Source organism: Protopterus annectens, chromosome 12.part0 (assembly GCF_019279795.1).
Source record: "Protopterus annectens isolate FY-2018-M chromosome 12.part0, PAN1.0, whole genome shotgun sequence".
Lineage (NCBI taxonomy): Eukaryota > Metazoa > Chordata > Ceratodontiformes > Protopteridae > Protopterus > Protopterus annectens.
In genome coordinates this window covers 600693231-600706111 of record NC_056746.1, presented here as the reverse complement: position 1 = coordinate 600706111, position 12881 = coordinate 600693231, and the positions used below count along the sequence as shown (strand labels likewise).

The window sequence follows — 12881 nt, the reverse complement described above, 5'->3', positions numbered from 1 at the left end:
ACATAGTTTAATGATTATAGTGCTCGCTATGAAGGGATTTTCAAAACTGTTAAAAAACAGAGAGATAGCAATATAAAAAGAAAACTATTGATTGATGAACTTGAGTACAGAGACAACCTGGCCTACCCTTTCCCTTAATCATATAATGTACAAGCCAATAAACAAACATACAGCACTAGGAACAGGGGTTGGAACATGGATGACAACCTGAATGGGAGAAAAGGAAGTGAAATATATGAGAAGGGTAATAGAGACAACTATGACCAGGAATATCCCCCCTTGAGGAGATCAGAGAGACTCCAAAATATGAGTAAAAATTCAAACAATATTTTTTTAGGACAACAGGGAGGGGGGAGGTGGGACAGAATCCCAGAGGCCAGAGATGGAGGAAGGGGAATTACAACCACTAAAAGAGACCCCTGAACCTCATAAAGAAAATATAAAAAGTAGTTATGAGGGTAAACGTTTGAGTTATAGGCGGGTTCAGCATCTATAATTATTCAAACATGGTTGTGAATTTGGATTATTTTTCCTGTTAAAGAAGGGTATGAAGTTTGTATCCGGGAGGAAGGAAGATATATCCAAGACTCTAATCGAATTAAAGACTTTTACTAGGAAATTGAATTTATGTTATATGTTTAAGGACCAGGGGGAACAGAGTATAAATGTAAATAATACTATAGGGAATGGTATGGGTACAACAGGAACTAACATTTTTTAAGAAAAAAAAGTTGCTTTAACCCCCCCATTACACCCTACAATAGCAACCTATGAAAACATCTGTACACAAGACATTTTTAAGTTGTACAAATGTAGTAAGAATCAATTTCACAATCTGTGCCCAGGGAAAATTAAATTATTAAATGACATTAGAACAAATAGTAATGTCAAGATTATTAAGTCAGATAAAGGTGGAGGAGTTGTGATGATAAACAAGAAGGACTATAATTGTAGTATCCTAGCAATGTTACATGATAAAGACAAGTATGAAGTAGTCTCCAAAAATTAGATAAACATAGCGCAGAGGATGGTCCATTTCATGATTGAGCATAGTCTATTTCAAGGGAATATCAAAGAAGCAATTTTTAACTTTTTGATTAATGAACACCCAGTTATACCAACAGTGTTTGGTATTCCCAAAGTACATACGGACATCTTGGATCCACCTTACAGATTAATAATTTCTTCTCGGTTTAGTATGACTTATTCTCTGGGAATTTTTGTGGACAGATTAGTAAGAAATGCTTTGACACCTATTGCACAAATTTTAAAGTATTTCTGGGATTTTTTATCCCGTCTTACTAACGAAATGTTTACTGATGGATGCTATTTCACTACTATTGACATATGTGATTTAATCACTTTTATCCCCCATGGTTTAGGTCTAGAATTGTTTTATGAAGCCCTTTGAGAGATAACAATACTGAATAACACATTGATAAATTTTTTGATGTTGTTGATGGATACTAGATTAAAAAACATTTTTTTTCATTTTTGAAGGGGTACATTTTAGACAGACCCAGGTGGTAGCTATGGTCACAAGCTGTGTCCCATTGTTCAACAACTTGGTTATGTATAGTGGGGAAAGACAACATATTTTCAACAGTGAATATAAGCACGAATGGTCAATATATTTAAGATTTTTGAACGACATCTTTATATTGTGCAAAAGAGAAGTGGGTGTAGAATTTGATGAATACATTAATGGAATATGTGATTATTTTAAATTCACTTCCTCACATAATACCAACAGTATAACTTACCTGAATGTTACAATCAGGAAAGACGTGGACAACAAATGTTTTTCTTCCATTATATATAGGAAGTCCACATTTTCTAATGATTATTTGGAATACAATAGTAGTCACCCATACTTTATGAAGAAAAATATTGTTAAGAGGCAATTTATATGAGTGGCCCGAATGTGTTCGTCCCTTCAAGGTTGCAAACAGGAGATGGAAGTGGTGAGAGAATTATTTTTAGAAAGAGGATATCCAAAGGAACTTGTTGATAACATGTACAAAATAGTTACAGAGAACTGGGGCGGTAGGTATAAACCTTTACTTGGGAATAAAATCGAAGTAAAAGAAAATGTGATCTCAACAGGTTTATATGAAAACTCAATGGTACTGATTTACAGGGGGTTAAGTAATCAAGTTAAAAACATAATGAATAGAAATTGGATTCTTTTAAAGGCAAACTGTGACTTACATGTGGTTATGAGCAACAACCCAAGATATGTTTACCAAACCAATTTTAATTTAAAATTCTTATTAGAACACCCATTGATTTTAAGAAGTAATAGGAAAAGGGGTACTAATAGCTGTGGGTAATTATTGTAAATATATTTTGAAGGATTCAGTGTTAAAAATTGGGAAAATACATGCACAAATAAAATAGTGCCAAGTAATTGCGGATCTAGGGGCATTGTTTACATTGCTAAATGTCAAGATTGTAATGTTTTTATATAGGGAAAACAGAGAGGTCCCTTCAGAAAATAATTTATGAGAACATATATGCCATAAGACAAATGAATGTGAATAATGCACTATACAGACTTTTAGAAAATAATACTGTATGTAGAGTATCCCATTTCGGAAGTTTAGAGACAGTCGAGAGATCCCTTAGAGGGGGGGACTAGAGTAATAAATTAGAAAGACCTGAACTTTATTGGCAACTTAGATACAATGCCACCCAGCCCCCAGGTATAAACAATCACATATCTATTATGCCTATTCTAAAATATAGAGCACTGGAATTATAGATTAATTTTTATATTAATGTGTGCTTTTTATCTTAATGTGTGTATTTTAAATATCATTTTTTTAAAAAATCAAAAAGCTGTGAATCAATATAAAAAGTTTTGAAGTATTTTATATACTTTTTATGCACTGAAATGGTTAAATTGTGTGGGAAAGAGGACAAACATTTTAATGTATGCTAATATTTGAATTTTGATTGGCTGTCTATGAGAGTATGAGGGTATTTGAAGACTGTTTTAGAATGGAATATCAGTTCTGAGGAAGTCCAAGGTCACTGGATGAAAGAGCTTGACTGATTATTGTAAACTGAGTTTTTTTTATATTATTATTATATTATTAAACACATTTTTGTTGCTATTGGACTGGATTTATTCTTGCAGGGGGTGCTGCAAACTGGGCCAGAAGGTGTTTATTTACTTTGCGTTTTATTGTGTCTTCCAGTACACCATTTTTGAATTTCACAAAGGTCAGAATATTTGCCCTTTCCTCACTGTAGTGCGATCTTGGAGTTGGTATATATATTTAGCAGTGGGTGTGGAGGGTGCAGCCCCCACAATAATGAGTTTGAGGTCTGGCATTTTCACTGTTTAGAGCATTCGATATTATGAACATTCATTCATATAATATAGACCCAATATTACACAGTCAAGTGGATTAGCACAGAAGTTTAGAAGGAACAGTAATGGTATGTGACTTCCACTAAACCACTTGAAATGAGCTCCTCCCTTCTCTGCATTAACTTGATAAGGATGTTTTCTTTATCTAGTAAGCTGCACCTTTTCAGAGAGGGGGGGAAAGTCCATAAATGAGTGTGTGATGTAAGTCTTCCATGTGACTGTGCTCAAGCTCCTTTGCCTTAATTATGTCAGTCAAATCAAGTATCTGTGTTCCCATCAGACTCTGTAATCGATAATGCCATCCCTGTAATAAATTCTGGCTCCTTGGATATCCATATGCTGACATATCTCAGTGATTTTAAAAATATATATTAAACATTGCTGGAATATGTGTTGATGTTCCTTTTCAAGGGGTATAGCATGCTCTTCTCAAAGACTTGTAACAAGTGACCAGAAAATGTCATAATATTGCTCTGATTTTGAGGACAATTTACCATAGACAAGTGGGAGAATTCTATGCTCATCTTCAATCCTCGCTCTGCCATGCATTGTATACAACTTTTTGAACTTTGGAGTGTTGATGGGAAATGTAGTATCCATCAATATGAATGGAGTACATGCTGAAAATTGTTCATATTCTCCTCACTACATTGAATTCACTGATGTTTAATGGTATCATATCAGGCATTAGTGACCTTAAATCAGAAAGATCCTTCTCAAACACTGTATTTTGACTTTGTCATCAATACTGCCCACTTTGCTTTAAAGCTATGCTGTTACGCAGATGAAAGGTGGCTTTTTGGGAAGTTGATGCAAGCACATCAGATACAATTAGTACATGCTCTTACAGCATCCCTAGTAAACACAAGCTTAGTAATGGGATCGGATGAATGGTAATACCCAACAGATTTTATCAGCTGTTCACCTTTGGTCTGAGTTTCAGTAATGCACCTACCCTCAGATTTTTCTGACAATTTTTTAATGCAACGCCAGTATTTATGGATCTTATTGCTTTTTTCCAAATAATAACTATACCCAATTCAAGTAAATGCTTACCTTTTTGTGAAGGCACTTTAGAATAAAGCTGTTACTTATCTCCAGGTGCTCTATTAGCCATGTAGGTCTGTTGGTGCATATGCTGTACACATAGTGAGTAATACTGTTTTTTTATGCTTCTAAACTATTCTCCAAGCTGTACTTTCAGCATGAAACAAGGTCATAATACAAAGTTATACTTTTAAGTGCTGTATCGCTTGCTGTTATCACATCAGGCGTGAAATGCGATCTAGACCAGCAGTACCCATTTAAAACGGGATACGACTTCAGGGAAACTTTGTTATTTTACTTGATTAATGTTAAAATATCCATTCCAAATGAGGGCTTCATTGCTGCAGATTCAAGAGGAAGGTGCTTTTCTAATTCACAAGGTAAATAAATATTCTATCCTAACTTCCATGTGCCACATGTGACTGACTGCATGTGGTATTACAATATTTGCATACTTAGTATACTGTCTTTATATGGAATTTTGATATTTGTCATCCATGTAGAATACCACAAAAATGTCACTTATATTTTAACAATTAAAAATGCTTATGCAATGTATGACACTTACATCTTTTGTGCATATCTAAGATGTCATGGTTACTCTATTTTCTGTTGTGTTATAATGTAACATATTACAGGACTACCCAATGTCAAAGGCACAATAGCTCTTTCTGCATTGTCAGTTCAGCATTTCTAGGTTTCAGTATTTCAGGTGAATCTGCATTTTCATATGCGTTTTAGTATAGTGTGTATCCCTAAAGAGATAGTCACTAACCATGGCACTCTCTCTCTTTGTCATTAATACTGCATCAGTTATGTGAATGCTTTAAAGTCAAACAGTTGATGACATTAGTCTACTATCCATAGGCTGACAGATCAGTTGAGAGATTTAATAAAACACTGAAATCCACGTTAAGAAAGTTACTGATGCAGATGAAAAATGCTTAGGCCAGTTGCTATACTATTTACTATTTGCAAACAGAGATGCCACAAACTTTGGCTGTGTGTATCCTGTTTTTAACTTCTGTGGGGTAGCCATCTGAGGGAAATGCTTGACATTGCTAAGGAAACTTGGGAAAATAATGAGAAGACACCATTTAAAAGTGTGATAGAACATTATGATAGTCTGCAGATTAAATCAAAGCTGGTGATGCCCGAGGTAAGGGAGCACATGCACAAAGCCCAGGAAATGCAACCATAAGTTTTTAATTTGATTGCCTGACCTACCAATTTAAAAAAAGAAATCAGGAGTTAGTGCTAGTGATCTCCACAGCACCATAGTCCTAGTTCCTAAGCCTTAGGGAAATATCAGATTCAGTAATAACTTTTGGAAGCTGAACAGCATTGCAAATTGTGTTAGTTATTCCATACTGAGAATTAAGGAGTTGAATGAGAAACTAGGAAAGGTTAATATATTTTCCCAAGAGTACTAAAGTAATAAATTATAATATAAAGACAATACCTGGAGTGAAGATTCGATTAAGACATTACAGAGTACCAGAGTCACAAAAACAATTAGTAAGAAGGGGTCGAAAAATTCTCAATCTAGGCATAACAGAAATACTACAAAGTGAATATTTGACAACACTGGGTGTGATGATTAGCTCAAAGCTAATTATCAATGTAACAGGAGGCAGTTAGCACTTGGACAATTAACTAATTAATGAATTTGCTAGTGAAAATGGCACTTCCCATTGATAGAGTAGCATACTCCAACTGCAGTCATGTGATCAGTGAAGTGCAGTGGGGTGCATGTATCAGGCATGTACCTATGCATATCCACATGTAAAATAACTGATTCTTTGGGTGAAAGTGATAGACTCAAGGATATGTTTAAGAAGGAGTTATCCAAAAAAATTTTGGATGCAAATTTGGTTGTTATAAGGGATGTCCTTATTTGTCCAAAGTTTAACTGTAATTGTTAGACAAAAGGGCTTGTTTATGTAGCCCTTTGCCAACTGTGTAAGGGCTCCTATATGGGTTAGATGTTAAGAGCCTTTAGAGATAGGCTTTATGAACATATTTATAATATTAGGAAGAACAACATGAATAATGCCTTAGAAAAACATATAGCAGATTTTCCAACTCACACATATTTATTTTTTGGGATAGAAGAATCACTTGCTAACCCGAGAGTAGGTGCTACAGATCTACAATTAGAGCTCCATGAATTACACTATCAAATTAAAACAAATGTGAGTGTAGTTCCTGGGTTAAATAGGTTGATTTCTATAAATTGCTTGCTTAAAATGAAATCCTTAGGGTTTTAACTTGTATAGTTTTTTATACCATGTTTTAATGTAATATAAAACAATATGGAATAGTTTTAATTGGATTTGAATGAACGTTTCTTGTCACATGACTGACTCAGTGAGTATTTAAGGAGTTAATTGGTGAACTGTGCTATTCTGATGAAGTTTCATAAGTGGAACAAAAGCTAACAATAAATTGTTGAATTTTTATGCTGTGGATCCTGTTATGTGTCATTCTTGTCTTGTTAGTTTCTTCTTTACACCTGTTAGAGTTTTTTGGTTATTAAGAGGTGACCTGTGTCAGGTATTATAGGCATCCACTGACCCATTGCTGGTGGATTTCTGCATATCAGCAAGTCAAATGGCATCATAAATACTCATTCTAAGCATCTAAACCTGTTCTGCAACATCAACAGAACAGTTTTGAGGGTTAGATATACCTTGCAGAGGATACCGCTGTTGTGGAACAGACTCCCCATCCACCTAAAATAAACTACTTCTTTGGTCATAGTCAAGTGCATCTTTGATATATGGATGGGAAATAGAAAAATTTCCCTAGGACTACCCTCTGTACTGCTAATGGACAGAGGCAGCTCCTAAATGCTTTATCCTGTGCATGCGGCTCTTCTCAAATTATCTGTTGGCTCATCCCAGTTATTCTCATTTGAAGCAATATAGAATTATCAACCATGGGTTGGGTAAGGCCAGTCTATAACCACATGAGATAGGTTGTTTTAAGCCCAGAAATGTAAATTGACTAGGCTTAAAACAGCCTGCAAGGGAAGGTAGTTATTTCCTCTGAACCTATGAACACTCAGAAGGGCACAGGAAAGTAAAGTGTGGTGAAGGGTGGGGAATAAAGGCTATTTTGTGGGATATGTGTCCTTTTCATTGTTTTTAAGAAGGGTAGAGGAGGGAGGAAGTAAAATGAATGACAGAGGAAGAATGAGAGTATAGCAATGCTAACAGGGTAGACAAACAGAAAACTATTATTCTGTACTGTTGGCCTCATTGTATTTCCATCATTTATAACTTCTTCCTTGTCCTGTGATCTTCTCACACTCTTGTGTTGTTTGATTAAATATCAGCCATGCCATCTTTAGATCTACCTACTTCATCTCCTCATGTAGCTGCTCACTAACTCCCTTCATGTACTTCAAATCTGAGCATGGCAGTTTTCCTGCATCCTATGCCACAACCTCTTCATGTTCATCAATAGGCTGCAAAAAGCACAACTTCACCAAATGATTCTAGAATGAATTCCCACTTTGGAATTTTGTTTTGTTTTGTTAACCATATTGTCCACCATTTTATACAGTAGCTCTGGCAGTACTGTGAGCATATTTATACTTTTGACCCTACCTTTAGAAAGATGACTGCTTCATCTTAAAATGGCATTGGTCACTCCACAAGAGTATGTGAGTTTATTAATTATCTATATGGCATTTCTCAAATCGTTTATAAATATTATCCCGAGAGTATCCACAATGGATAAGTACACTTACTCTGTTTTAAAATACTAATAAATAAATGTTTGGGCTTTTCATGGTTTTCAAATAGTTTCACAAATATCTACTGAAAGGCAAATAATTCTGTCAATTAACAGGTTTTAGTCATAGTTTGACTTTTACAATTTTCTGATTGTCTCTGTGTATCAAAACAAACAGCACACCGTGAGTAACAATAATGTGTACTTCCTTGCAGTGCTTCAGAAAAGTACTTCACTCTGTAAATTATAATAAAGGTGAAGTGCCTGTTGAAAGTCTAACTATGAAATAATTCAAGATTTTTTAGCTTGTGGCTTCTCATGATGATATCATTATCAATGGTTTAAATTTGTGATAATGGTATGACCATGATAAAGAAATAATATAACTTTGTAAGTAAGTGTCTTATAAGATACAGCAACATGCTACACATTGAGTAATGTAAGTAAGTGTCTTATGAGATACAGAGACGTGGTACACATTGAGTAATGTAAGTAAGTGTCTTATGAGGTACAGAGACATGGTACACATTGAGTGATGTAAGTGTCTTATGAGATACAGAGACGTGGTACACATTGAGTAATGTAAGTAAGTGTCATGAGATACAGAGACATGGTACACATTGAGTAATGTAAGTAAGTGTCATGAGATACAGAGACGTGGTACACATTGAATAATGTAAGTAGGTGTCTTATGAGATACAGAGACATAGTACACATTGAGTAATGTAAGTAGGTATCTTATGATATACAGAGACGTGGTACACATTGAGTAATGTAAGTTTCTTATGAGATACAGCAACATGCTACACATTGAGTAATGTAAGTAAGTGTCTTATGAGAAACAGAGATGTGGTACACATTGAGTAATGTAAGTAAGTGTCTTATGAGGTACAGAGATGTGGTACACATTGAGTGATGTAAGTGTCTTATGAGATACAGAGACGTGGTACACATTGAGTAATGTAAGTAAGTGTCATGAGATACAGAGACATGGTACACATTGAGTAATGTAAGTAAGTGTTTTATGAGATACAGAGACATGGTACACATTGAGTGATGTAAGTGTCTTATGAGATACAGAGACGTGGGACGCATTGAGTAATGTAAGTAAGTGTCTTATGAGGTACAGAGATGTGGTACACATTGAGTGATGTAAGTGTCTTATGAGATACAGAGACGTGGTACACATTGAGTAATGTAAGTAAGTGTCATGAGATACAGAGACATGGTACACATTGAGTAATGTAAGTAAGTGTTTTATGAGATACAGAGACATGGTACACATTGAGTAAAGCCAGTGAACTGACACAGAGTAATGTAACACAAAATCCTGATTCAGAAACAAGGTCCTGATAATCCTCATCTGCTGTTTTATATAGGTGCACTAGGTAGCTTAGTTACACTAGAAAAATTAAAACAAGCATGCAAATCATGCATATATGTTAAAGAGTGATTCCGAAGCATGACACTGTCAATAGACACTAACATTCCCAGATATTACTACTCCAAGACAAATACTATATTGTCCTAATCCTTTCAGTGTGAAACATATAAAAAGGAGTTTACGCATATGTATGTAAAGTAAGAAAGAAGTGTACACCATTATACATATAATATGTTTAAAAAGTAAAGATTTCCATTAATCATTTGATACCGCATTTCTAACAAAATCCATGTAGCTATGCAGATGAATCCCTATAATTTGATATCCACATGTTCCCTTCAGATGCATATCAGAAAGTACACATAAGTCATTGTGGTGTCCATCACACGTGATACTGTAAAGGGATTACACTGTCTCTGTTCCTATGTCAACACGCCAACAACATCTACCTGCATGTGCGATGTGGGGACAGTCTCCATAACAAATCTGTGACATCATTCATAGGGTGGAATGGAATAATTAGATGGGATACAGGGACATACTGAATGGAAAGTATAAATGAACTCCAAACTCTGCATAGCATTCTACAGTATGGGGCAACAGAGAGTATCCCAATGTAATCTTCATACTATATTTCCATTCCACAAATATGCACAGTTATCGGCATTATATTGCATTATGTAACATACCCCTCACAACATATGAGTATGCCAACAAGACAGTTTTTGGCTGCATGGTCACAGGAAGTAGAAATATGTTGTTTCATGGTTGTGGTCAGAAGAATGGGATCATCAAGGGGTCTAAATTCAGAGGACTCAGCCCCCCCCCCATTAAGTGCTGAATGTGACAATACATGGTGGTCAGTGAAATCATCTGGCATTGGGGAATAGCATTGACAGGCTTTGGAAACATATTGTGCTGCACTGCAATTTGGGCTGCTTAATAGTGGCCAATCTGCTTATAAGTAAACTGTATATGATGACAGTTTGCTTACCATGTTTGGAGATTCATGAACTGATGAGGTGTTGATGATCTTCAGATCATTTACTTGAATGTAATCCATGAATATGACTGCATAAGACAAAGTCAGTCATTTACCCCTCACTTTCATTTATTACATCTAATGTTGATATCGCCAAAGCTTGTATAGAAATAATAAATAAAAGAGTAAAAGATGTCCACAAAGCATATTTAGTTGCTTTGGTGACAGTATTCAGCTGATAGATTATTATGGAAATGTCCTACACCCATATAAATCAAAAACCTGAAATCCCTGGCGATGTTAAATAATGTTAGAGTAATAACGATAATAACGAAATATGATTCGGTTTGCACATGTTAAATACTGTTAGTAATAACGATAATAACAAAATATGATTCGGTTTGCACATGTTAAATACTGTTAGAGTAATAACGATAATAACAAAATATGATTCGGTTTGCACATGTTAAATACTGTTAGAGTAATAACAATAATAACAAAATATGATTCGGTTTGCACATGTTAAATACTGTTAGAGTAATAACGATAATAACAAAATATGATTCGGTTTGCACAGCAGCCAGAGTGAAAACCACTTTCAAACTCACATTTCCTTTTCTTCAAGTTTGTGCATTTTTCAAAAATATACATTTACATATAATAACTTAATACTCACAGAGCTTGGAAGGAGTCACAGTCAATAGCAGTGGGCAAATAATTAAGCAGTGTTTGATTTACATTAGGAAGTAATAAGACCAACTGGTTTTGAAACCAGTTTTTCCAAGTAATTTTGGTGAACCAGGAGAAATCGGAGCTCAGCTGTCTGAGAATAGAGTCTAGCAGGGAGTACTTCACTTCGGTGTTCATCAGTGTGGTCAGATTTTTCTGTTAAAAAAATAAGGGTAAACTCATAAATAAAATCTAACATGAAGTATGAAGCACTGACAGACTAATTTATCGCAGAATAATATTAAGTGTTTTCAAAAAGTTTACTATAACGAATTCAGTATTACTGCAAATATGATTCAAGAATATGCAATATCTATCAAAATGTAGTTTCTGAATGATGTAAAGTAATAATGTAACTCCTGGTTATATGAAACAGTAGAACCTCTCACTTGTAAGTAACAGAGAATCAAATACACAAAATGGCACATCGACAAACTCACTAGGTAGGTGACTTTCCACTGCAGTTCAAGTTTCTTGTTCTTGGAGAAAGACTTAATGGTCAGAGCAACACAAGAAGGAAAAGTTAGCCAACCACAACTATCCTTCTCTAAGGGGATTGTGGGAAATGCTTTCACTGTTGGATTACATTCCAAAAACTGTTGGAGGAAAGGCAGCATCTACTGATGAAAAGCAGATAGGTACACATCATCTGATGTCCTATGTGTTTCTGTGGATGCATGTACACATTATTAAGGTAGCTTAAGAATGATAACTGTTGGCATTCTCAGTAACTAGAAAATAGTCACGTATGTACCACATACATTACTACTGCTTTCAACATGACATCAGAGGTGCACTGCAGGTTAAAGAGCACAGTATAGTACTCTAACCTTCAAGCGTGTTTTATTAATGTCACCCAGCTGGTTTCTTTACATAGAGCTTCATTAAGAGAAAAGGGTAGCTATCACTGAAAGCAAGCACAACGTTAATTGGTCTACAAGTTAGGAAAGTCAGTAATCCAGTTTTAAAAAACTGGTATGTTCATAACACATTCAGATTAAAAAAAAAACAAAAGAAGCAAAATGGTTCGGACACATTCAGAGTTTTCTTGTACACGCTAGCCTCAACTGCCACATTAAGATATGACACTAGATGACATGAAGACCTTACAATATACATACTGTTGCATTTTTTATAAACAGTGGTTGCACAATAGATATATTTCATTACATAATCTGTTTTGAAGATATCCTAAACTCAAGACAAATTTAGATGGCATTATAATACGACACAAAAATAATATTATTGCGGTTTATGTATTCGTGCATCAATAATGCATTATGTCTGGGATTTAGAAAGGCTTATTGTAATGTGTTAGGCAAATTTGCTCAAAATGCAGGTTGGGGCAGATTCAGAGACAATGTCTTAGTGCCCACACTAATCAGTGACATTTTGTGATCTACAGCATATGCAAAGAATTGTACAATAAGTTGGTAATGGCATTATGCTAATGAGACCAAATACAAATGAGGATAAACAACATGGTGTAGAGATTCAGAGATGCATTAAAAACTCAGCAGCATGGTTCTTCAGACAGTGAGTTTGACCACCTTCATTTCCAGATGAACAGAATGGGAGACCCCACATTGAGATCTTGGCAGTAAGAGGTATATTGAGCT

At 35.1% G+C, this 12881-nt stretch overlaps 1 protein-coding gene across 1 annotated transcript in view; it reads right to left on the bottom strand.

Annotated features, from left to right (window-relative positions):
* LOC122816194 overlaps positions 1–12881 on the bottom strand; it is a 191172-nt gene that overhangs the window by 130357 nt on the left and 47934 nt on the right. The window contains exon 3 of the mRNA XM_044088944.1: positions 11210–11418. Within this exon, the coding sequence (XP_043944879.1) occupies positions 11210–11418 (209 nt within the window). The remainder of the gene's footprint in view (positions 1–11209; positions 11419–12881) is intronic.